General features: G+C 60.9%; 1 protein-coding gene across 2 annotated transcripts in view; it reads left to right on the forward strand.

Moving 5' to 3' along the window:
* Positions 1-208: 208 nt before the first annotated feature.
* RASA3 (RAS p21 protein activator 3) overlaps positions 209-25,144 on the forward strand; it is an 89,701-nt gene continuing 64,765 nt past the window's right edge. For both annotated transcript variants that reach the window (XM_012534419.3, XM_012534421.3), the window contains exon 1: positions 209-360. In XM_012534419.3, the coding sequence (XP_012389873.1) occupies positions 306-360 (55 nt within the window). In that variant the 5' untranslated portion in view covers positions 209-305. The remainder of the gene's footprint in view (positions 361-25,144) is intronic.

Here is a 25,144-nt window from a genome sequence, read left to right on the forward strand (position 1 = left end):
GAGCCGTCTTGCTCCCGCCTCCTAGCCCTCAGCCAATGGGCAGTTGGGGACGCGCTGTTGGCGGAACCGTAACGCTCCCGCCCCTCTGCGGGCCTTGGACAATCGGGAACTGGGCAGGGCCGTGGGCGGAGCCTCCCCGCCCCCACCCGCGTCCTCGGCCAATGAGCGGGCGTGTGGGCGGAGCCGGAGGTGGAGGTGCAGCGGACGCGCGGGCACGGGGTAGGGCACAGAGCTCCGGGACTGCGCCGACGCTCGGGTTCTGCTGCTCCGCGGGGCTCGGCGCGCGAATTCCGGGCAGACCCAGCATGGCGGTGGAGGAAGAGGGGCTCCGGGTTTTCCAGAGCGTGAAGATCAAGATCGGTGAGCTCCCGGGAGCTGGCGGGGGCGCTGGGGTCTTCGAGGGGGCTCGCGGTGGGCGCCCCCAGGCCCCCGACCCCTTCCCTGGGGGCCAAGGCCCTGACGCCTCCTGGCCATGTGTGCTCCCCGGTTGCGGCCCCTCCCCACCCCCTGGAGATCCCCAGCCGCGGCCCCTCCCCACCACCCCGGAGGCCGCGGGCCTCGGCCCCCTCCCCATCACAGGGAGATGATGGGCCGCGGCTCCCTCCCCATCTCCAGGAGATGCCCGGCCGCTGCCCTCTCCCCACCTCCCCCAAGGACGGACTGGGCCGAGCCAGGCTGGCGGCTCCGGGGGACGCAGCTCCCTGCGCTGCCTCCACGCCACTAGCGGCCCCAGGTCCCCGGAGGTGGGGTCGCCTGCAGCACAGGGAGGTGCGGTGCCGGTCTTGGGTCGGGTCCCCGCTGGGAGTGTGTATCTGCGTGTGCATGAGCGCGCGCGCGGGTGCTCTCCGGATGAGTGCACTTCAGGTGCCAAAAAGACCAACCCCGGGGTTCCGAGCCTCGCTGAGTGCGGTACCCAGACGCTTCCTTCGCTGGGGACGTGGAAGCTCTTTCACATTCCCCCAGGGGCGAGGGGCCGAGCGGGCGGCTGAATAGAGCCTGGGTGTGCACGCGACTGTGTAGGTGGATGTGTGGGCATGTGTGTGTTCCTGCGTGTTTGTGTGTGTGTGTGTCTGCCTGTGACTCTGTGGAACAATCTGGCCCAGGGCTCCCTCCGGGCAGGTCGCCACAAGAGCCACCCCTCCCCCTTCCATTGAGAACTGGCTGCGGGAGCTTTTGGCCACCAGGGCCTGCCATTCAGGTCGTGTCCCCAGAGCAGTCCGCCTTTCTCACTGGACCCAGGAGCTGGGGGAGGGAAGTGTAGACTCTGGAGTGGCTGGAAGGCTGTATCAGGACTTCCTGGGTTCGGTTTTAACTTGGGAGGGTGATGTGCAAGTTTCTTCCCCCCAAAACAAGATCGGTTCCTGGAGTGACTGTTGCACGTTAATGCCGTAAATGCGCCAGCTGAGGGGACAGCTCCCCTTGGAGAGGGCTGCTGAGACCCTGGTGTGTTGCCCGTCCTCGGGGCCCTTCTTGCCCACTGAATGCCTGGGTTCTCCACACTCCCATGTGAAAAAGGGGCTCCGGGAACCAAGCCAGGCGCCCAGTGACTGCTGGAGCGTCAGTTGCTGGTGACATTCGATGCTGCTTATGAATTCCAGCTACCCCAAGTCAGCGTGTTGTTTCCCGTCCGCTTTATTTTGGTTTATGGATCATCGCTGAGACGCTGTTGATATTTGGCTCAGAAGCGCTGCAGATAGGATGTGGTCGTGCTTCACCTCGAGGAGCCTGCCTGGAGAGGGTCTCTCTTGTTCACTTGGTTGAAATCTGCTGCCACTTCTACTGAGAGGTTCAACATGGCACTCCACCTGAAGGCACAGGGAAAGTGCCTCTCAGTGCCAGGGTCCAGTGAGCATGAGGGGGATGCCAACCCAGAGGCCTTGAGGTGCTTCCTTAATCGGGGTACAGGAAGGGGTGGGGCACGGCTGTGAGGCCTGGGCCAGGCTTCTGGGTGCAGCAGGCAGGAAGGGGTCTGGGGACTTCGGGGCTCAGGCCCCGCACGGCCAGCCTGGACTCGACTCAGGAGGGCTCTGGAACGGGGGTCTGTTAAGCAGAGCGGATTGACTTCTTTCGAGAATGGCACCGAGATCTGCTGGCCTGGCAGGGCACCCTCACGGGAGGTTCTGGACCTCACACACAGGGGCCACGTGTGGAAGGAAGGGCTTTGAAGATGCTGCTCGGTTAGGCTTTCCCTCTTTTGTGCTTCAGTTTAAACAAGTGAGAGAAATGCCCAGCTCAGCTGAGGATTAGTGCAGCGACTGAACATCTGCTGGTCTAACTCCATGTGGGCACGGGGTATTATTAGAACCTTTGGAGCCCCGCCCCCACGTCTGGGGGCTGTGGCAGAGCGGATGAGCAGAAACGTCTGTGCGCAGTGGTCCACCTCCCTGGACGCGGCTCCAGCTCTCAGAAGCCCCTGTCTTCTCCCCTCTCCAAGGGTCTTCACCTGCAGCTCGGGGCTGCAGGAGGGAGACATCTGTGTCCCACCCTGGCTGCTGGGGCTTGCAGGGAGCAAGGGCCTGCGCACAGCACAGGCATTGGAGCAAAGAGGTGTCCTGGGCTGTGCTGCTGACTTAGAGCCGGGGCCGGCCCCAGAGGTGAGCTGTGGAGACTGGCCTGGGGCTTCATCTTGTTCCGCTGTGAGTAGACAGGGCCTGGTGGGTGGTGCCCCGAGCTCTCCGTTTCTCTCCTTAGTCCTCTGCTGTGGCCAGTCTTGACTCTGACTTGCCTGAGTGCCCCAGCCGTGAAGGTACAATGACGAGGGAGGACACCAGAGATGACCTGGAGGAGGGGCGGCTGTGCAGGAATCACAGGCATGCTCGCCTCCTTGTTCCGGGAAACCCTGGCTGGCTGGCCATTCACGCTGAGCCCTGTCTCTGGGCGGCTGGCAGCGTGCCCGTGTCTGCTGGTGGCCTGCGGCCTGTCGGCTGGAAGACCCAGGGCAGGCGCCCCCGCCCCCCGCCCCCCTTTCATGGCCTCGTTTTTCCATTTGTGAAATGCCAGCAGTCATTGTCTGCAGCATCCGGTGGGAGCCCCTCATCCCAGAAAGAGACAGAGGGAAATTCTCCCTCCAGTTATACCCTCAGCAGTGTCACCATTCCTGTTGCTGAGGGGAAAGGCGGAACATTTTGGGGGGCTGAAGAGTTTTTAGTGGGGGGGCCTTGGCCGTTAAGTCCTTAGAAAGTCTGGAACGTGTGGTGGTAGTACGTGGTCACTGAGAGGCTAACGCTGGGGAAAATGAGAAGAATCTCTTCCTTTTTTCCCTCTTCTCCTTCCTCCTTCCACCTTAAGTGCCAAATAAAAGGGGGGTATTTTTATTGTAACCATTTCAAGTCCTCGTCCTGAAGAGCTTGTGTCTTTCCCCACTTAAATCTCGCAGTTATTTTGGGCCGTTCTGCTGCACACTTGAAAATCTTACCCGCGGTCTATCTTTGGTAACAGCAGTATCTCATGTCACGTAAGACTGAACACACTTCCTGTGAGGCTGCTTGAGGAAGTGTGCTCCTCTGGCTTTCCATGAGTCAGGGCTTCAGCCCTGGAAGGGAAGCAACGTGAAGATTTGTAGGTGGCGACCGGTGAAGACTCCCGGCGAGAGCACCTCTGCCCAGCAGGGTCGTTTTGGACTCAGCACTCCTGTGGGCCTTGCAACATAGCTTTACTTTCTGGTGATATTTCCCTTTTCCATGATAGTTACTCCTTGTTTTTAAAAGTGTCGTCTTGATAAATATGTCCAATTAAGAGCAATGTACAAAGGTATTTCTCTCAAGCTAAAAAAAGAGAAAATCCTGGCCTTGCCCTTGAGGGTGAGAAAAGCCCTCTTGGGCTGTGAGTGGGTCTCGTCGTTGTCAGGTTCGAGGGCAGCTTGGGGATGCGTGGCGAGGCCACAGGGCAGACCTTCCTTCTTGGACCCAGAGCAGCGGCCCCCCTGCTCTCCCCGGGCTCAGAGCACCCACTCCTGTCCCTTCTCATTCAGATTAGAACCCGTCACCAAGAAGGGCCAGGGCGGTCTGGGTGCAGCGCGAGCACGGGGGAAGCGGCGCGCCCCCACTCAGCCAGACGTGGCCACGCAGCAGCTGGCTGTCGGCCCGTCTGCCCCCCAAACGTCACTCCCACGGAAGCAGGAGGCCCCTCAGGTCGGGGAGGCGGGGAGCAGGCAGGGCCCCTGGGTGGCCTGGAGAAGAAGCCCCAGACCACAGGGGCTGGGAGCTCAGGGTTCTAGGGCCACGCTGCCGAGAGTGTGATTTTTTTAACCCAATGTCCAATGTGGGAGGCAGTGGCGCACCAGTCCCGGGGTCTGTAAGGCTCAGGCGGGGCGGTCCAGCGTATAAGTGGCAGTGGTTGTCAGCAGCCGGGCATCACAGGCTCCGTTAGAGGACACGCTCTGTGCACACGATGGCCGACGTCTGCGCAAGGCTGCGCGTGAGTCGGGGAGTGGGGAGCTGCGCCGGCCACGCACAGTTCTTGGTATCAGGGGCTGCGTGTTCTCCGGAGCTCTCTGATGCTAAAATTAGCCTGGATACTCTATTAACCTGGGAGCGCAGCTCGTGAGCTATTTTTGGCCCCTGAGGACCGGTGTGCAGACTGGCGCTGCCCACGGGGCCGCGAGGTCGGCCACCTGGCCGCAGCCCGCGGATCTGGGCTCCTCCGGGCAGCGGCGTGTGCTGACGTGTGAGGTGGGGAGGGTGCAGACTTAAGGGTCTGGCGTGCGCCTTCTCTCATTGCACCTAAGCTCTCACAAGCCCGCGTGGAGTCACCTGCCCAGGGTCTTGGCCTGCAGGGGGCGGGAGCTCGCCTCGCGTGCTGCCTCCTGCCCGGTAACGCGCATGGACAGGAGGGGCCACCGGTGCCCCTGAGGGGAGGGCCCGGGCCACTGGCGCCTGTGGGAGGACCGGGGCGTGCGCACACGGCCCGTAGTGCAGGTGCTGGCCGGAAGCTGGAGGGGACAGAACTCGTGAAGGTGCGATTGAACAGGGCACGAGATCCAGAGGCGACCCCTTGAGCGGGGCCACCTGCAGCCCACGGAGCCCCGGGCACGCAGGGAAAAGGGTCTGCAGGTGGTGGGGCCCCGTGGATGGGTCATGGGGCTGCAAAACACCATTTGGCAGAAAACGTCTGGGTTTGTTTCTCTGAAGCTAACGAGGCACTTGTGTGTGTCAACACTCACACCTTCTGGAGAGTATTTGGGAAATCAGGACATCGGAGCATCACGCTTCAGAAACAACCACAGTGGGAGCAGCTAAGCCCGAGAAGTGAGGTTTGCAAGTCACACTGGAAGGTGGAGGCTGCAGGTGCCCCAGCTGCTTCCGAGCGAGGAGGGTCCATGCTGGGCCCAGGCGGCTCAGGAGGGGAGGCTGGGACCTGAGACTGAGTCCCGGCCACCTTTCTCGCTAACTCTGCAACTTCAGGTTCATCGGAGCCCACTCTGCTTCAGTTTCTTCCTCTGCAATAGGGGAGAGTAAGGCCCTTTCTGTGCAGCTCAGCGAGCTTGTGTGGACACAGGCACTTGCATTGCTCCGGTCCTGATGGCAAGGTGTTACTGCTGGTACAGTTTGAAGCTTCTTGTTCTCTTAATCTTGTAACGGGTTAGAGATTCAGCTCAGCAAGTCAGGAGGAGTTGGTGAGGCAGCAGTGGGGAGGGCTCGCCGGTTGTCTGTCCCCTGCACCCAGTGTCAGCATGGGGGTCTGTGTTCCAGCTGTGCCCAGTCGGTGGGACGTTCAGATAGCAAAATGGGGAGACAGAGTATTGATAAACGCCAGATGAAGGGGCAGTTACATTATGGAGCTTCCACAGCCTGGAATACTATGCAGCTTTCAGAGAAATAGGTTGGAGCCCGGCCCGGCCATGTGACAGGCAGGAAGCCCGTGGGGTGTGACTGGAAAGAAAGCAGCATGCGGAGCGTGTCTCCAAAGGTCCCGGAGAAGCGCAAGGCAACAGCTACGGGTGTGCAGGTGTGGGGACGAGACCCACACGCGTCTGCCACTTGGAGCCCGGGGCTGGGGAGAGTGGAAGTGGTTCAGCAGGAAGAGGGAGTAAAAGGTCTGTTTGAAACAGCAAGGATGTCACTGGCATGTATAGGGTGGGCCAGTTAGGGGCTTCAGATCACAGCCACCTGGACGTGGGGTGAGCGCGTTCTGCGGGGGCACCGAGGCCCAGAAAGGTAAATGATCTCCTAGACACACACAAGGCTCACTCGGTGCAGGAGAAGTGCGGGGCTGCCGTCAGGTCCAGGAGCGAGTGAGTAGTGGGCTGAGGGCTGGCCCGGGAGGGGACCTCGAACGGACCCGGACACGCGGGCGGCGTGGGCTGCAGCCCTGTGTTCAGGAAACGCTGACCCGGATGAGAGGGGATTTAAAGTCCCACCATCCACACAAATGACCCTGTGCTTCTCTTTAAGTGTGAGGCAACTTCCAAAATTAACAGTGAACACATTCGAGTTGTGGTATAAATGCACGTTTCGTGACCCTCCTTAGAGATAAGCGGACGAGTGTCCCCGACCGCGCGTCCCAGCTCTCGCCGTGGGCCGGGACCCACGTGTCGTTTCCGCACGACGGCTCTTGGGTCAGACTCAGAGCTGCTCGTTATCGGAAGCTTCTTTGCCGGAAGTGAGGGATCAACGAGTGGACCGTGGGACCACAGGTCGTGACCCTAGTCCTCCGAGTGTCTGCAAACACGGGTTGTGTTTCTGCACGCAGGACAGATCCCGGGCCAGCCCGGCCTGTCCTGAGGTTTGGCCTCGCTCGTTTGCATTTTCAAATAAGCCTGCAGCCCGTGGCAGGGCCAGTCAGCATCTGGGCAAGGGCCCTGTTGGTGAGGCCACGTGTCTACGCCTGAGACCTGCCGTGGAGGCCTGGGGGAGGCTGGACCGCCCCCGCTCAGGGTTTGAGCCGAACGCTGTGCCCTTCACTCCTAAGTCAGACCAGTGCCTGTTTCCCTCTTCGCATAGTTTCTCTTCCTGTTGTCTGAATAATTTCCAAAGCGTGAAGGAGTGCTCTGTCTCGGCCCCCATTGCCAACGGGATGAAATCCAGAGGCCGGCAAAGTCGCCGCGTCTCTCTCGGACTCAGGGTGACTCAGAGCCTGGAGCCTCGGTCGGCGGCCGCTTCCCCAGCCAGGCCGCCCCGTGGGTGCTCCGGACACAGCCTCGCTCTCGGCTTGGCGGCCACCAGCGCCGTTGGGGCCTGCGGCAGCGCCAGGACCAGGGCCTGGTCGCCGGCCTCTCCTGGGACCGGCTCCCCCTTCGCGCCCCCCAGGGCTGATGGGAGCCCAGGAGTGGGCCTGGGCTTCTGGGTTTTCGGGACGTTTAACCGACTAGGGGGCTGGTAACTAGCCCGCCTTTCTCTGCAGCTTTGATTTGGACTCGACAGTGGGTCCCGTCGGGTGTGACCCGTGTGTGGAGTCAGGGCCTGTCTCTCCTTCCTGTGACGCCCCTTGGCCCTCCCAGGAGCCCCCGTGGCCAGGCCCCCGTGGTTGAGGGCAGCTACGCGTGCCCCTGGATCTTCTCTGGGGCTTTGTCTTGTGTGGTTTTTCCTCTGAGGAAAAAGTTGTCGTTTTCCTTTTTTGCTCTGTGGGACTGGTCTGATTTTGTGCACTCTGTCCGTTTCCACGACGCCGGATCCGTCGTTGCCTGCGGAGCCCTGGACACGCCGGGGAGCAGCAGGTGCCCCTGCAGAACGTGGTCCTGTCAGGGTCTGGCAACGACCCTGTGCCTTGTGCAGGCACGTGTCTTAACTGCCCCCCACCCCCCGAGGCCCAGAGAAGCCAGGTCACTTTCCCGAAGTCACACAGCAGGAGAGGTTGTGACTGTCTCAGTTGTCCTGTAATGAACTCGAAATTACCAAGGCCCAGGCACTCCTCCTGTGGTCAGTGAGGAACGGCCTTCTTGGGTGTGTTATCAAGCCACTTCCTCAGTAGACAGCTCACTTCCCACCAAGGCCTCTCCTTCCCTGAGAATCTCTGAACGAGCATTTCTGGGAGATTCTCAGGAGAGTGACACCTGCGCCTGAACGTGTGGTCCTGAGAGGCCAGGACACCCGGGGCTCAGGGCCTGCTGACCACCTCCCAGCTGAGTGTCTTGAGCTGCTGGACACCTGAGCAATTTCACCTGAGACCACGCTTTCCACAGGGGGCCAGCCTCCGAGTGGACAGACTGCAGGCTGCCCCGGGGGCGGGAGCAGCCCTGTTTCTTCCTGATGCTGCCGTCTGGCTTCTGACCATCTCTTCCTCCTGCTGGGGTGGGACCCAGGCCCAGAGGTTGCCTTACGCAGGAAAAGCCCCCGGGCCAGGCAGGCAACAGCGGGGAGGGGTGAAGTGGGGCAGTTAAACTCCAGCCGGAGGTGGTTCAGCCCCAGGCCCGGAGCCTCTGGGCCTTTGCTTGTTTGGACCCAGCCGACTGGGGACTTCCCAGAGCCGGGCTCAGATGGTGGTACAGAGCTGCTTGCAGAGATCCTGGAACCCGAGCTGGTTCCAGAAATCCCATCGGTGTGCAGATCCCAGGGGGCCTGGCCGAGTGCCTTGTTGCAGAGTTCTGCAGTGGGCTGCTGTGCCGGGGCTGCTTTTCCCATGGCCTTTGGGGTGAGGGCGGGCTGGGGAATTCCAGATTGTTCTGGGCTGCGGCTTGGCGAGCTCACCCTTCTCAGGGGGCCCTGCTGGCCAGTCCTGGGGCTGACGGCCACAAGCAGTTTTTAGCTTAGGATCTGACGACTGGGTGTTTTATCTACTTTTTTTATCTACTAGGAGTGAGTTTCAAGGGCAGAAGACACTGTGTATGCGATGTTCCCATGGAGGGCACACCCCACCCGTGTGTGGTGTGTCCAGGACCTTCTGGAGGAGCAAGGTGTCCCCGGGCTCCCCTGAGAAAGGCCTGCACCCCACGAGGCAGAACGTTCAGTTGAGGGAGGGGTGGTTCGCCCTGACCTTCTCACGGGGGCGCCTCACGTCCTAGTACGGGTGTGCGCACACACGCACACACACGCCCCCGGCCTGTCTCGGGGCAGAGGTGCGTGGTGTCGTGTCACCGCGCGGTGATGGCGGGGGAGGCCGGGAGGCCCACGGCGGCTCCTGCTGGCTCTTTCCCGTTGGCGGGACCCATGGTGCCAGGGAACCGGCCTCGTCTGCGCAGCAAGGCGCGCGGAGTTTAGAAGAGCTTCCTGTGTCTCAGGCATTCTTGCTGTCCTTTCTTCTGCCCGTCGTGGCGGAGGCTGCAGAGTCACGTGGCCCGTGTGGGCCCGACCCCGGGGGTCTGGGGGTGTGCGTTGGGCGGCACCTGCCGTCTGAGAGCCCTGAGGGCGGCTTGGCCGGGTCCCCGCCCCGCCCTGGGGCCTCGCTGCTGGGACGCCTGCCTTTGCGCTTTCTGTGACTCCAGCGTCTTTTCTGCACTTTTTGATTCTTTAATATTTTGTACGTGCATCAGACACCTTTCACATTTTAGGCCCACAGCCGGGTTTTTCCTGTAGCTTCTTTTCCTGTTCGTTTCTGGCCCGTTCTCTCTCCTGGCTGCGCTCAGGTGGGAGCCCCCAGACTTTGAGAACCTCCGAGGACCCCGGGCAGGGCGGGGCTGCCTGGGATCGAGCGAGAGGACGTGAAGGTGAACAGGGAAGTACTGCAAACGGGGGTGCATGAGCCATAGTGGGTGGGGGCTGCCGGGGGGCCTCCTCGCCCCCCGAGGTGTGAGGCTCTTGTTTCCTGCCCGGCTGTACGGGTGAGAGAGCCCAGCTCCCTGGAAGTGGGCACCCTGCCTGGTGGGACCCGAGCCGCCCGAGCCAGGTGGGCTGCAGATGCCCCATGGCCCCCTGGCTCTCCTGGCCGTGCTCCCGGAGACCTTGTAGCTCCTGGGCGATGCTTCCTGGGGCGTTGGGAGGGGAAGGGCAGAGGACCCTGTGCTTCCTGAGCCCCAGCTGGCCCCGTCCATCTGGAGTCCGTGGCGTTCCTTTCTCTGTTCATCATTTCCTGCTCCACTCAGCTCCGCCTCCGTATTTGGAGAAAGGATTTCTCAGCGTTTGGACCCAAGGATGTGTTTGTGCACATCCTGGCCGGAAGGAAGGGTCTCGGGGACAGAAAACCCCTGGTCGCTACGGTGTTGCTCAGTCTCCTGACTTTCTGTTTATTGGTTTTGCGGAGGGTGTTGTGGCCTTCTCTTCGAGGGCCTTTCCCTCGCTGCCGGTGTCCTTCCCGGACGGGCAGGCTGTCCAGCCAGGAGGGCAGAGCCTGGGTCCTGAACGAGACGCTTCCACCTCTTTTTCGCCCACGCAGGATTCACTATAGTTAGTAGCAATGTAGTTCTAATTGTTACTAGACCTCCTCCTGCCTCTCCCCAGCCCAGCCCGCTTCCCTATCAGTATCTGTGTGAGGACCCACCAGTTTGGTGAATAATATAAGAGTGTTGGGTTTTCTTTTTTTTTTTTTTTTTTTTGCGGTACGCGGGCCTCTCACTGTTGTGGCCTCTCCCGTTGTGGAGCACAGGCTCCGGACGCGCAGGCTCAGCGGCCATGGCTCACGGGCCCAGCTGCTCCGCAGCATGTGGGATCTTCCCGGACCGGGGCACGAACCTGCGTCCCCTGCATCGGCAGGCGGACTCTCAACCACTGCGCCACCAGGGAAGCCCCGAGTGTTGGGTTTTCTTAAGCAGGAATTTCTGTGGCCGGAAGGAGCTGGCTGGGGGGCAGTGGGTGTTGGCCCCCAGCACACAGATCTCTTCAGCCCTTCACGTGCAGGAGGCCAGTCCAGGTTTCCTGTCACCGGGGCCTGAAAGCGGTGGAGCCACCCTTTTCGGACAGAATATTTCCGAAGAGTGTGGGAGGGCTCTGTGCATCTGACCTGGGACGTGTTGGGGGCGTGTACACACGTGTTGATTTTGTGTATCAGGGCCCGTGGAGGCCAGTGTAAGGGCCACCCTGAGGCAGCGGCAGGAACTCTGAGCCTGACCTAACGTGGGAATCACAAAGACTGGTTGGGAAAAGCTAGTTTCCAAAAGCTCTCCTCCTTGCAAAAAGTGCTCCGGCATCATCTGGGGGGCGATTCTGCATCGCATGGGCTGACCTTCAGGTGAAGTCGGCCCGGGGGTGGGGTGGGGGGTGACCTTTGCCTCCCTGGTTGTCCCACGGCAGCTGGACGCCACCTGCAGATGCTGCATGTGGGCCCGTGGGGCCATAAATTGGGCATTTCACAGGATGCATGGGAAACGTTGGCCTTGCCTTCCAAGACTACAGATCAAAGGATAAATAAGACAAACGATCAACATAGTCACGCTTTTATGGGAATAATAATAACTGAGATTTTCAGGTCTTGGGGAGGCGCTAAGGAAGACTGGAAGGGGTCCCCTGCTCTCTTCCTGTTCTCCCAGGAACGGGAACCTATGTGTGCACACGTGTGCACAAACATACATGCACACGTGTGCAGATGTGCGCACGCACACACTCTGCACACAATGTATTTTCCAAACCTGGAGAATTCTTAGAAGTAATAGAAACTGTATGTGCAGAATTAATTTCTGAATATGTAAAGTGACCCCCATTGAACAAGGGCAGCACTTACTCTTATCATTAAAACTAAACTAAACATTAACTTACCGTTTTCTACTCTAAGGCTTAGTCTGTCCCAAGGTGTACCTGCGCCCTGGTTAACAGCTCTGGGGAGGGGACGCCTCTACAGCGGCCCCTTGATGGTCACTGCTTCCCGCTCTTAGTAGCAGACGACAATAGTCTGTCTTGTTATGAAGGCGTCTTGGGGTCCTTGAAACGTGCCATCTTCCTTGGAAAGCAGAGGCCGGGAGGGTGGCGGACAGGACACTGTACGTCTGTTTTAGTGTGTCTGAATTTCTGGGTCGCAAACCACCTTAGGTAAAGCAGGGCCCTGGGCAGGGCGGGCCTGCTCCGGGGACCTGGCCGCCCCCTTGGGCCAGGCTCTTGGGCTGTGCCCCAGCTCGCGGTTTGGTCCGCTGTCTCTTCCTTTTCAGGGTTTTTGTAACCTGTGGGGTCCTTGTAGAGAAGGTGCAGAGCAGGGCACAGAGGAGAAGCACCATTGAGAACATGAGTTGCAGGTGAAGCGAGGGCACAGCAGGCCCCCTTCTGCAAGGTCCCCCTGGCCCTGGGGTCTCCTGGCTCCGGGGAGCTTGCTGGGCTCTGCCCCCGAGGAGCAAAGCGGAAAACAGCAGGACGGCCCGTGGGTTCTCTAAGATGCGCTTGTTCCTGGGTGACCAGTGAGCGTAGTTCCTGCCTTGAGAGCAGACGTCCTGCGGGGGGGACAGTCTCCCCATCGGGCTCCGAAAGACCCGTCCTGAGCTCCCTGCCGCGGCGGAAGGCGTCTCCACTTTCCTCCAGTGCCCCGGTTCTAGCCAGGGAACCGCCCCCCGGGGACAGGTGGCCCTGCTCTGGGACTTGTTGTTTGTCACGCTGGGGGTGGGGAGTGTGGACCTAGTGGGCGGACCCCCCCCCCCCCCCCCGCAGCTCAGTGCCTGACTGTGCACGGGGCGTGCCCGGGAGAGGGGGCTGTGGGGGCGGCATCGGACCCCGGTGAGACCCGCGCGTGTGTCCTCTGTGCTCTCTGCCTCTCCTCAGGAGCGTGCGGGCAGGGAGCAGCTAGACCCCATGCTCGCCTGGGGGAGAGACGCCTGCGGTGTGGACCCACCACACTGCCTGACGGTTTAGGGCGTGGACGGGCCGGCAGGACCCTGGGGCAGCGGCACGGTGGCCAGTCCGCTGGCGACCTCCCGCTCTGCAGCTAGCTTGTGGCAAGTCACTTAACCTCTCTGTGCCTTAGTTTTAGTGTCTGTAAAGTGAGGGTACTGATAGCTGCTTCGCAGGGCTGTTAGAGGGCTGAGTGCAACTGTCGCCGTCCTGCCAGCTCTCACTTCACGCTGGAGGCGAGTGAGCCTCAGAGGCTCTGGACCTGCTCGGGTCGCCAGGTTGGGTCCGTGAGCCGAAGCTGCTTTCACGAGCGGTGGGAAGCAGGACCGCGCCGCGGACTCCCGGGGAGGATGTGTCTGTGCGGAAGGGCTGGGCTGGGAGGGCGTGGGCTTGTGTGGCCGCCCCTGGGGTCTGGCGGCACCCTCCCTGGCCGTGCGGTCTGAGCGGCGCTACCCGACCCCACGAGGGGACCCCGGGATGGTACCAGCTCCGCCGCGGGCTGCTTCCGAGCCCGAGTTCTCTTCGGAGTGTCGGTGCTCCTCTGGGCAGCCGCCGATGACTTAAAGGTGAAGTGTTAACCAAGAAGCATAATCTCGCATTTGAGTGTGGCTTTGCGGGAGCAGGGACCTGTAGCAGCGTAATTAGGGGCTGTGTTCCCCGAGAGAGGCAGGGATGGGGGAGCGGCAGGTGCTTCTGGCTTCCGGGCTAGCACAGAGCACTTAGCCCGGCTAAAAAGCTCACACAGGGCTGCATGGGTCTGGGAAGAAATGGGAAGAGCAGTCCCCCTTTAGATACTGTGGACGTCAGGTGACAGTTGCTTATTTACCATGTTTTGAATTCTGTAACTTTTTTCTGGATCATTCTGTGGTTTTATCTCTATGGCACAATGCTTTTATGACAGGAGGTGCGTATTAATGAATCAGTTAACTATTTTGTAAATCTAGGGTGCTGTCTTATGATGTCTTTGTAGCCCCCAAACACAGGCGCCACGGGCAGGACTTGCACAGGTGGGTAGGGACAGCTGCCCTGACCCCCCTGTGCTAACCTCGCCCGGGAGATGCTTGGGGAAACTGCTCAGCCTGTCACAGTGGGACAAGGGTGTAAATATTTACCCACCTCTGTGGGCTGGGAATACTGCACTGTCGCCGTGCCCCCCTGCAGCGGTGACCTCTCCATGGCCGGGGGTGCTCTCAGCACGCAGACATTAGCCAGGGGGGTGGTGGGGGGAGAATCTAGCTCCCGTGTCCCCTGCTCGGGTGACGTGGATCATTTCACCAGTGATTTAGAGAGTCTGCTTCTCCCCACACATGGAAATGAGGCCGCTGAGAAACCAACACCAAACAAGTTTGGAGGATGTGTTTAACCCACTCTCAGGCTCGTCCAAAAAACTTGTCCCAATTTTATTAATGGATAAGAGTGAACAAAGGTTCGGGACTTCCCTGGTGGTCCAGTGGTAAAGAATCCGCCTTCCAATGCCGGGGACGCGGGTTCGATCTCTGGTCAGGGAACTAAGATCCCACATGTCGAGGGCAACTAAGCCCGCGAGCCACAACTACTGAGCTCCTGCGCCCGACTAGAGAGCCTTCGTGCCGCAAACTACAGAGCCCATGCGCTCCGGAGCCCGCGCCACAGCTGCAGGCCCACACGCTGCGGTGAAGAGCCCGTATGCCACAACGAAAGATCCCGCATGCCTCAACAAAGATCCTGCGTGCCGCAACTAAGACCCAACACAGCCAAAAAAAAAAAAAAAAGGGTAAACAAGGTTCGTGAAGAAAAACACGTTGCTTTTATAAGTAAAATCATACACATAATAATGTTCCACTCATTTTGGCCCATGCACCGTAAAGACCAGCCGAGAATAAGGCATTTTTAAAGGCAGGATGAGGTGCTGGCCCTTTGGCAGCGTGAGCAGTGTTGTGGCTGGTCCCTGAGGGCCCCAGAGCAGGGATGCGCCCACTTCCACGCCCCTTCGCAGGTTAACTGTCCTCCTCACCCCCTTACAAGTGTGAGGCCGACATGACCCAGAGTCCTTTCTGAGATAGACTTGGACTCCAGTCTAATAAAGGAAACCCCAGGAAGTCCAGAATACACAGTAGCATGTGACAAGGGAAGTTCACTTTTAAGCTCTGCAGATAAATGCGGTTTGGCCTCCTCACATCACGGCAAAGGGCAGGGGCACCGGGGCCCTCGGCATAAACTGGGGTAAATTAAGGAAGCGTGTGCGAGCTAACAGGTCTCAGTCCTGAGTTCGGGTAAGGAAGGCTACCGGACTGGTTTCCTTACTCGCACGTTTCTCTCCTTCTTAGAAGTTTGCTGAAAGCAATGGTGGTTATTCCCCGTGGGGTGACGGGGATCCGCACAGCCTTTTCAGATATGTTTCTTTGATGTTCCTTTTGTTTGTTCGGAGGTTGCAGGAACGCCCCGAGCCACAGCTGCTGGTTAGGGTGTGGTGTGCAGGGGGCGGGGCCTGTCCTGGGGGAGACTCTCGGGACCAGAGGCCTGATGATGAATAAGCTCGATGAAGAGGCTGCCAGGCCCACCTGGACGTGGGAGAGGACAGGACCCTCCCCCTCCTGAGTTTCTCCCCCTCGACCCGCTGAGGGCTCTCCCTGGGGGGTCCTCTGGGGCGGGGCCGGGTGGTCTTGCTTAAGCGTCCCACGCGAAGGGGGTCCGAGGGCCCAGGTCCAAGGTCTGCCCCCTTACAGCTGAGCTGGGCACCCGCGTGCTTCCTGCATTGTCATCCTGCACTGTCATCGGCAAGGCTGCGCTTGGCCCTGGGCCCGGCTTTCCCGGCGGGCGGGGAAATCCTCCCTGCCCTGCGGCCAGGTTCCGGCTCCCACGGGGGCCAGCGGCTTTGGCAGCTCCGGACGGTCGCCCCCCCTCCCCCCCACCCCGCATCTGCAGGAGAGGGTGGGACCCCACGGTCTGATCTGCTTTTGGCTTCTGCTGCTTCCACTAAAATCCACCCCCTCCCCCGTTCTTTGGAATTAGACGGAGGGTGGAACCTGTCAGCGGGGCAGGTTCAGGATGGTTGCGTTCTGTGCGTGGTGACCCCGGCCACAGCTCGGGGGCGCACAGCCCCCAGAAGCGCCGGTTTCGCTCAGGTTGCACCAGGGAGGCCCCGATCGCCGGCCGGGCACGGAGACTCCACACGCTCTGCTCTTACTTCTGAGCTGCTCTGAGCAGCTCGTGTGGCTAGAGACTGTTCTGGAAGGCGATTGTCACGAATGTACTTGGAGCACCGAGGCTTTTCATGGTGCTGTTGAGAGGCTGGCCCTGCGTGCGAGCATGGGGTGTGGGACCTGGTGCTTCTTCCCTGGAGCCGCCAGCCCCCTGGAATTTTCTCTCTGCTCGTTGGTGGCATCAGCAGTGTTCCGTTCTGTAGTTCTACCTGGTTCACCTGGAGCAGCCCTGAGTGGCGGCGGTGCTGGTCCCACGTCCTCTGGGCTGCCACACCGGCAGCTTGCAGGCCCAGGTCAGGGTCTCAGCGCCGTCCCGCGTGCCGACCGGTCTCCACGGGCCCCAGACAGGCGTGAACCAGGGCTCAGCTTCTTAGTTTCCAGAGCAGCGTGTCCCTGTGCAGTGAGGTGCATGCGGGCTGATGACCGAGTGGGTGGAGGCATCCCCCAACCCATAGGAGACGCCCACGGGGCCGGGGCCTACCTCTGTGTCCCCCTGACGCCCACGGGCAGTCAGGCAGCTGTGCCCAGGCGGCCCTAGAGAGCTCTAGGACAACAGCAGTGCCGGGTCCCCCCCAGGACCTGCTTCCGGGGGCTGGGCCACGCGCCGTCCACTTCCAGAGCCCAGGGTTGGAGACAGAGAACAAGGGGAGTGCAGAGAGGGGCGGGGGGGCTCCTGTGCTTCCGTCTGGGGGTCTCGGCTGCCCGCTCCCCAGGCTCGTCCCCTGAGGACTGAAGCAAGTGCCTTCTGGATGCCGTGTGTGTGTGTGTGTGTGTGTGTGTGTGTGTGTGTGTGTGTGTGTTCAGAAGTAAACATCTTCCCTGAAGAAGGTGTGGGGAACATAGAAACGCAAAGTGAGAACGTGAACAGCTGTAATTGCACGGCGGGTGCCTCGGGCCTGGGTCACCCCAGCCCGGCAGCCGGCAGCCGCGAAGCGGGGCACGTTTGCGCTCCACGTGCACACGTCCGTGTGGGTTCCGACCTGTCGGCCCGTTTCAAAGCTGGGAGACCCCCGAATCAAAGGGCGGTCCCGCACCCGGGGCCAGCTGCAGCCTCTGCTCTGGGAGCCGGAGCGGAGAGGGGCCTGCGGGTGGCGGTCAGAGGCTGGGGGCCTTTGTTTCACCCGCGTGGGTGCGTGACCCTGGTGCCCGGCGAGTGGCGCAGGCTTAGAGGCAGCCTCGGCTTGGGAGAACGTGGCTCGGCCTCTCAGCCTGTGCCGCGCAGGGGCCGGCCCCGCGTCTGGAGCTGTCGGTGGTTGGGAGTCGTGGCGAGACCCGGCTGTACCTGGGCCGAGCTCTGGAGGGACGTCGAGAGAGAGGCAGCCGGCAACGGGCCCCGAGGACCTGGCTGGGCTTCTGGGTTGGTGGGAAGAGCTCTGTGACAAAGCAGAGCCGTGCAGGGGACCAAGAGCACGGTGCCCAGCGCTGCAGAGTGCCTGCTGCCTGCCTAAAGCTTTTCTCTAGACGAGAGCTTTGGACTGAAATAGGCAGCCGAACGTCCTGCGGCCGTGGGGAGGCTCTCAGAGCCCAGGAGTCTGGCCGGCCCGCGTGGCCTGTGGTCAGACCCGAGGGCCTGACGGCTCCTCGGAAGAGTCTCCCTGGGAAACGCCTGGGATGCTGACCCCGTTGAAGGCTGTGGGCACCGCGTCCCTGCGTCTGGATCTGGATCTGGGCTGACCGTCCACGCAGCCTGAGCCTCCTTCCTGCAGCTCTGAAGGGAGTGGTCACCCGTCTGCTCGCTGCTGCCTCTGTCATTCTGGACGCCTCTCTGTGATGAACTGGACCTTCCCGGCGATAACTGTGGAACCAGAGTTCCGTGGAAGGACTCTGACTTACACGGGACGTTTGGCGCGGCTCAGAAACACGCGAGCGGAAGCGCTGTCGGTGTGATTGGGGGCGTGACACCCTGCCGTGGACCCGGCCTCCAGTGTGAGGCTGTGGACCCGGTGGGTCCGGACACGCAGCAGGAGCCTCTCCCCGCTGGTCTGGCACCAAGAGAGCCAAGCAAGGTGGTGACAGCGACGGCCCCTGTGTTGTGGCGGGAGTGGGAAGACGAGGGCTCCGATGGTCCCGGGGGAGTGCCTGCCCTGGGAGAGTGCCAGGAGCCGGGCCTCTCGCGGGCGGTGTGTCCCCTTTTTACCGACGGGGACACAGGCAGCTGCTGATCTCAGGTGACAGCGGGGAGGCCGCTGGTTCGGAGCGTCGTGCTGGCTCTGTCCTGGAGAGCACAGCCGCGCCGTGGGCCCTGACCCCGGAGGCTTGGAGCGCCCTGGGAGGATGGGGGGACGCCCGCGTTGGGAGCGGGGCGTGAGGGGCAGGACCTCAGACCTTCGAAGGGCGGGTAATGGGGGTGGGAAGTGGCACCGCTGGGCCGCGCTTGAGGGAGGTGGGGACGAAACGTTACATCTGCCATCACCAGCCAGTGGAACAGAAAATGCGGGAAAGACACCCAGGGCGCTCGGGATGTGCGAGGGCCGTAGGCTTCTGCGTCTCCTCCCTCCTTTCTTCTGGGTTTCAGATGTCCTGGGCCGCTGTTCCGCTGTTGTAACACACACACAGTGGTAGCTGCTTCCTGTGTTGCTAATTCAGGGAGCGTTCCCTCTGCCCTTGGGCCTCCACCTTCCCTGACGCCCCGCCCTGCCCTTTGGCCTTCGTCCCCAGCTCCCTGCCTGACCTCGGCCCTCTCCGGTCCTCTCGCCCCCGGTCCCCTGACCCGGCCATCGGGGCTGCTCCTCCGTCACTGCCCTGGGGAGGGGCCGCCAGACGGCCGCTGCAGCTGGAAGCACTTTTCATTTCTTAGACGTGGTGGTGGCGTTAGGACTGGGCTCTTCTGTGAGGGCGGTTTATTTTAATTCATGGAAAATGGCGAATCGGCCCTTGGTTGATCAACAAACGGGCAGGCCAGGCCAGGCCAGGCCAGCCAAGGGCTCAGACTGTGGGAGCTGAAATAGAGGCGCTCTGGGGAGGGCGAGTGTCCCCAGGTGAGGTGCTGGGGCCCAGACGGCACACGGCCGGCAGGGCACGCGGCCGGAGGAGTTTCTGTAGTTTTGTGTTTTGCTCAGGCACTGTAGACTGTTAAGCGGGAAGAGGATGCTTAGATTCAGATTAGAATAAATTAAAGAGGAAGTGTGGAGCGTTCAGTGTTGGCTTATTAGCTGGTGTGTGGAAATGTGATTATCACTTGGAGGGTGACAAGTGATGGGGTTGTCAGCTTGCGTATATGTCACCTTTTAGTAGGCAGACACGGTCGACTCAAAAACGTTAGGTAGATATTCTTAGATTCCTAATAGACAGAAAATATCACAGAGGATACGGAAGCAGATCAAAACGTATATGGGCACCTGATCCACAATGAAGATGCGTTTTAGTCCCTGGAGAATGTGGGAGCTGCCTTCTTTGGCATCCGGCTTGAAAAAAGTTACATCCTAACTCACACCATGTAAAACAAATGCCGAATGGATTAAAGGTTACAAAGTGAAAAACTAAAGCCAGATATCAGAAACATTTTGGAGAATATTGTGAATAACCTCTGGAATGTGGGAGAACTTCTAAGCAGTCAGTAAACTAAAAAGATAGACCGATCTGATTATATAAGAATAAACATTTCTGTCTAAGTGATGACCTCACAGCGGCCAAGCGCTCATGCCCGGGACAGGCTGGCTGGGAGGTGGGGGACAGGCGGGCGGGGCCCAGGCCACGTGCTCGCAGACACTTTCCCTGGTGGCTCGGCCTCGCCCTCAGCCCTGCCTGCACAAGGTAGTGGGGTGGACACTCCGTGTTGGTGCCACGTCCTGAGGGTGGCCGGGTCGTCCCTGGATCCATGGGTGGAAGCAGACGTGTCTCGTGGTAAAGAGAAAATCGCTCTCGCCAAGCCGTGATCAGTGATCCTGTTTCAGTAACCAAGTTAAGGCTCTCCCCTCACCCCCGACATTTCCTCCCTGTGGGGCTGTGAGGGTGCAGCGCAGGGTCTGGAAGTGAACCAGCAGGGCTGGTGTAGCTCAGGGCTGTGGGGCGGGCAGAGGGAGGCTGGTGACAAACCTTATCTGTAGGTGCTTACGCAGCATTACCGGTTACAATGAATATGTATTTCTTTTGTAATAAAAAGTGTTCAAAAAGAGGACGAAAAAAGAGTTTCTCTATAAAACTCAGTTTCAAACATAGAGCTTCTAAAAGAGCCTGTGCCTGTCCTTCGGTGGCCATGGACTGTGTGCCCCCCGTGTGCCCTGAGACGGGACAGGTGACTTCCTGGCATGTGTCACAGTTTGGACCCAGCTGGTTCAGGACTTAAGCAGAAAACACTTAATAAGATTAAGTGATTAATTTACCATCTGCCAGGGACTCAGCCTCTGGAGCTGGAAGCTCTCGGCCTCAGTGGGGTTTGTGAGTGAATTTCTAGTTTAGAGTTAATGAAGGGGGCATTTGTTCACAAAGCCCTGAATTACACTCTGTCATTTTACATTTAAACTTACTTATCAGAAACGGCTGTTATCATGACACATAATAAATTGACTCTGTCAGTGTTTAATGTAGAAGGAAGGAATAGCTGGCGAAAGAGAGATTAGACCTAAAATTTATATTTAAAATAAATCTCAGATGCTGTTAAATTTAGAAGCATTTCTGTTCAAACAGTGCAGGCTCTATAGAAATTTTAGAAAACCTAGTTCTTAAGTTTTCAGGGTTGAGAAAAAGGTGACTCATTTCCCCGCTGAAAGCTTTGCCACTGTTAGCATGTTGGTTCTTCTGTTCAGTTATTTCCTCTCCATTTTTGTTTTTCATATGGAGATATATTGTGTGCACATATACTTATTAGATATTAAATACGCACATATATACGTGTGTATTACGTATGCCGCTTAAATTTCCCCTTCAAACATTTCTGTGTGTTACTGGAAGTTCTTCGTAATCTCCACTCTGGTTGCTGTGTCGCAGCCCCCTTCCCTCCTGCAGCCCCCGGCCCTCGCCTCTCCTGCGCTCTGGACACCGGGGGTTCTGCCGTCGGCTCTGGAGGCCGGGCCCAGGCCGTTGGAATCTCCTGTTTTTGGACATTTAACTGTTCCCTTTCTTTTGGCCAATGTAAATATTGTTATAATAAACATCGATCCTTCATAAATCTTTGTTTTATGGATTATTTTATTAGGACAGCAGTCCCCAACCTTTTTGGCACCAGGGACCGGTTTCTCGGAAGACAGGGGGTGAGGGTGGTGGTTCAGGCGGTAACGCGAGTGATGGGGGGCGGCAGATGCTCGCCCGCCGCTCACCTCCTGCTGTGCGGCCCGGTTCCTAACAGGCCACGGACCGGTACCGGTCTGTGGCCCGGGGGTTGGGGACCCCTGCCTCAGGAGACCTCAATGTAGATGTATTCATGGCCTTTAAAACATGGTTTTGAAAGTTTGAGAAGAAACGGCAGCTGTGGGCATGGTAGCCAGGCGTAAGGGGAGGCCGTGGGGCTGCGGGCACATGTGCCCTGCTTCCTGGACACGGGGCCTCTGCAGTGAGGCGTCCCCACCTCAGGCCGGTGAAGAGGCGGAGGTGGATTTCTGCTTTGTCAGCCGTGGCCCTTGATGTGACAGTGGCTTTGGGGGAGGTGGGTGGCTAGTGGGGGGCAGGTCCCACGCAGGGGCCGCGGTGGCGGGGCTGCTCTGCCCTCGGCCGGGTGGCCCCGGAGTCCCCTTCCCCGCAGGCCCTCGCCCTGGGCGCCCTCCGCGGAGCCCGTGCTGCTGGCCAGACCCAGGGGTAAGGAGCTTCGGCGCAGGTGTCGGAGGGCCGGCACCCGCTCCCTGCGCCCCGAGCTTCTGCTGCTCTTGTGAACGGACCTGCCCCTCGTGGTTCACACATCTTGGGGCGCAGGCCTGTCAGGCAGCGGGGGTCCCTCTGCCCCGCCCAGGACCACCCACTGCCTCCTCTCTGCGCACTGTGGGCGGGGCCTCCTGCCCCGGGGCGGCGGGAAGCCTTGGGTTGGGAGAAGGTGGGCCACCCGCGTGCACCCGGGTGGGCGGCAGGTTTGCCGCGGCTGTGATTCAGGAGCGAAGGGACAAACGCAGCACCGTGTCTCTGACGTGGAACCTGATCTCGCTCCTGGCCGCTCTTTCCAGAAATGAATGAGGAAGGAAAAACCAAAGTCTTAATTTTGCCGTTTCCTCCTGTCCTAAAGTTGCCACGAAGACTCAGATCCAGAGGCCAGCGCGGCCTTTAGGCTGCGGTTCTCTGCAGGGACAGCGGATTAGAGGCCGTCTTTGCAGCGGGTGCACGGAAGCGGGCTGATGCTCTCCGCGGCCACCCACGCCCGACGACCAGGCCTGAGGCGGCGCTCCTGGGGGGCTCACGGCCTATGCTCGCGGACCCCAGGGGCCGCGCTGTGGCTGGCTTGTGCGGGCCCTGGGCCCAGCTTCCAGTGTGGCTGCACCTGGCAGTTGGTCACCTCGTGGCAGGAGCCCCCCAGGCCCGGGTCCGTGCGCCGTGGCTCCCTTTGGGGCGCCGAAGTCTGGGGTGCTGGGCACAGACCCAGCGTGCCTGGGATCCTGAGATTCTGTGTTTGCTGGCGTCTCCGAGCCTCTCAGACCCTCGTGCTTTGATGGGGCCGGGATTGCCCTGAGGGGGTCCCGAGTGGCGGACCGCAGTACAGTCGGCGCCAGGCGACGGCGCACGTGCCAAGATCTGAGGCCTGGGGTCTTGCCGCGTCTGAGCTGGTCAGCCTGCCTCTCCTCCTGCCAGACCCCACAGAGTGTGGGCACCGCCGAGCTGGCGAGCTCAGAGGGGCCCTGCCTCGGCCACTCGCTGCTCTGGGCCGGGCCGTCTACCCCTCGAGACCCTGGAGCTGCGCACACCTTCTGGGGAAGCCAGTCCGCAGACTGACCCTCTGCTGTTTGCTTGTTCTACGTGACCTCTGGTCACTCACCGAGACTCTGCCCCCAGACCCGGAAGGGATGACGGCGGGGCTCCCTCGGGGGTGGGTCCCTGTCTCCGGCCTCCAGGGCGCAGCCTGTGCGCTGCGTGGAGCCCTGCGGGTGAGGGGTGAGGCCGCGACCAGCGTGGGCATCTCTGGCACGCTTTGGTCCCCGCTCAGGCCGGTGCCCGTCTGCTCCCTGCGACCTGATGAGTCTGCAGCGGGAATGGCTGGGCAGGAGCCTGACCCTGGAGGCCCACGTCCTGGCGTGGAGGTCCCCCCGCTGGCCGGTCGGGGTGGTGGCCGCGGGGAGAAGGGCCGCAGCGATGCCGCGCCCACGCGGCCGCCGGGATCAGGGCCATTGTGGATCGCACTTTCGCAGCATCTCGTGCCCGGGCGGGTCCTGGGCTCTTCCTCGGCGCGGTCCTCCAGCAGCCGGAGAGCAGGCCGTTGCCGCGGACGGTGGAGTCGAGTCGCGAAGCCTGGGGCGCGGCAGTTGTTTCCGAGAGGACGCTGCGCACACAGCCCTCGGGCTCGGGCAGAGGCAGGCTCGGGCAGTGTGGGGGCAGCCCAGGTGCCCCCTGGATCGCATCTGCCGGGTGCCTCCGGGCCTCAGTTCCCCGTGGAGTGGGTGCTGGGGGCTGTGCCTGGCGAGGCCCAGCTGTCGAGCCCGTCGCTGCTGCGGGTCCTGGTGGCCCCTCCCTCCTCCTCCACACAACAGGAGGTGTGTCTAGCGGCCGAGGCGGTAAGCTTGGTGGTGTTTCGTGCCTCCTTAGACAGACAGCGGTGTTGAAAATGACTTTGGCGTTTTAAACAACTCTTGAGATGCAGAGCCCCGGGGGCTGCCGTGGGGCTGGGTCTGCAGCCGTATTCAGGCCCCGAGGGTGGGGAATGCAGGCGGCCGAGGCCTGAGTCACCCGGGGACACATGGTCCTGGCCTGCAGGGCCGGCCTGAGATCCTTCCCACCCAGAGAGACTCGTGCATATGAATCACAGCTGAGCACAGCCCACAGCCCTTTAGAAATCGTTCTGAAGCTTTTATTACTTCACTCGCGGAACCCCTGGCAGGGTCCCGCCTCCCCCCACCCCACCCGCGTGCCTTCCAGCTGCCTCTCTCCTGGGCCCCAGGCTCAAGGAAGCCTGTGTTCCGGAATGTTCCTGGGGCGTCACGCCTTCTCTGACTCAAGCCAGCCTCCACTGTGCCTGCCCTTCCCGCGTCCCCTTGTCACCCCCAGGGGCGGCCACCCCCAGCCTCCACCTTCCAGACTCCTGCCCACCTTTCTGCCTCCACGGGGCCTGCCCTTCCCGCGTCCCCTTGTCACCCCCTTCGCTCTTGCGGGCGCCCTCGCCTGGCCCTGGCTTCCTCTGTGTGGTGGTGCGTGTGGTCAGCCGCATGGCTGCTGCTCCGCTGAGAGAAGGCGGGTGACGAGCCAAGGTCATCCTCCCCTCTGGGCAGGTCCCCGTTAGCGCCAAGCGCGCTCCTTGTTCCCGCGTTTGCCGAGAACCGCCCAGCGACTTGAACGGGGAGGCCTGGCCCCTGCAGGCGCGACCCTCCTGTGGGACCACGTGGGACGGAAAGGAAGCACCATGGCCTCCGCGGAAATGGCAGAGCGCTGGGGGCAGGGGGTGGGCCTCAGGGTGGGAGGTGGGCGACGCGGGGGTCTGGACGCAGGGACGCACTGGCAGCAGGAACCATGGGGGCCTCAGGGGCCCAGCTGAGGGCTGTGCCTCGTTCAGGGGAAGTAGGCGGCTTTGGAGGGGTGGGGCGGGAGGGGTTGTCAGGGAGGTGACAGGCACGCCCACCTGAGCCACCGGGGAGGCCCCTGAGCATCCGTGACCGGGAGAAGCGTGCTTCCCGGGACAGCTAGAACGCTGTGGAATACAGCGCGAGGCATGGGCAGGGAGGCGCCGGCCTTGGGACTGTAAGCGGTTCTCAAACGTGGGCCGGCTCCTGAGGCCGCGGGACCGGTGGGCCTGGGAGTCTGCTTTTCCAACCAGGCGCCCGGTGATGCCACTGCTGCCGGTCTGACCCCCGGCTCAGAGCTGCCGGGTGGACGGACACGGGGAGCCGCTTGTCCTGACAACCAGCCGCGCACCGGTCACCTGGCGGCTGTCCCGGTGAAGCCGTGCCCACACCCTAGAGATGCCGCCTGACACGGGCCACACGCGGGGGAGCCTGGAGCCGAGGCCAGGGCCACGCTGCCGTCGCACGAGACGTCCAGGGAAGGCAGGCCTGGTGGGCGCGTGGACGTGGGGCTGGGGCAGGAGTGCTCACGGGACTGCGCTTCTGCTTCAGGTGATGAAGGTCCTGGGCATTAGTGCTGATGGCCGTGCAACTCTGTACTAAAAAGCACTGAATCGTACGTTTCCAAAGGTTGCATTTTATGCTGTATAAATTACATCTCAATAAAAAACAAAGGTTGCAAAAAAATTACAAAAAACTCAAATTATCCACCTTCTGAGGG

This window comes from Orcinus orca, chromosome 18 (assembly GCF_937001465.1).
Source record: "Orcinus orca chromosome 18, mOrcOrc1.1, whole genome shotgun sequence".
NCBI classification, from domain to species: Eukaryota; Metazoa; Chordata; class Mammalia; order Artiodactyla; family Delphinidae; genus Orcinus; species Orcinus orca.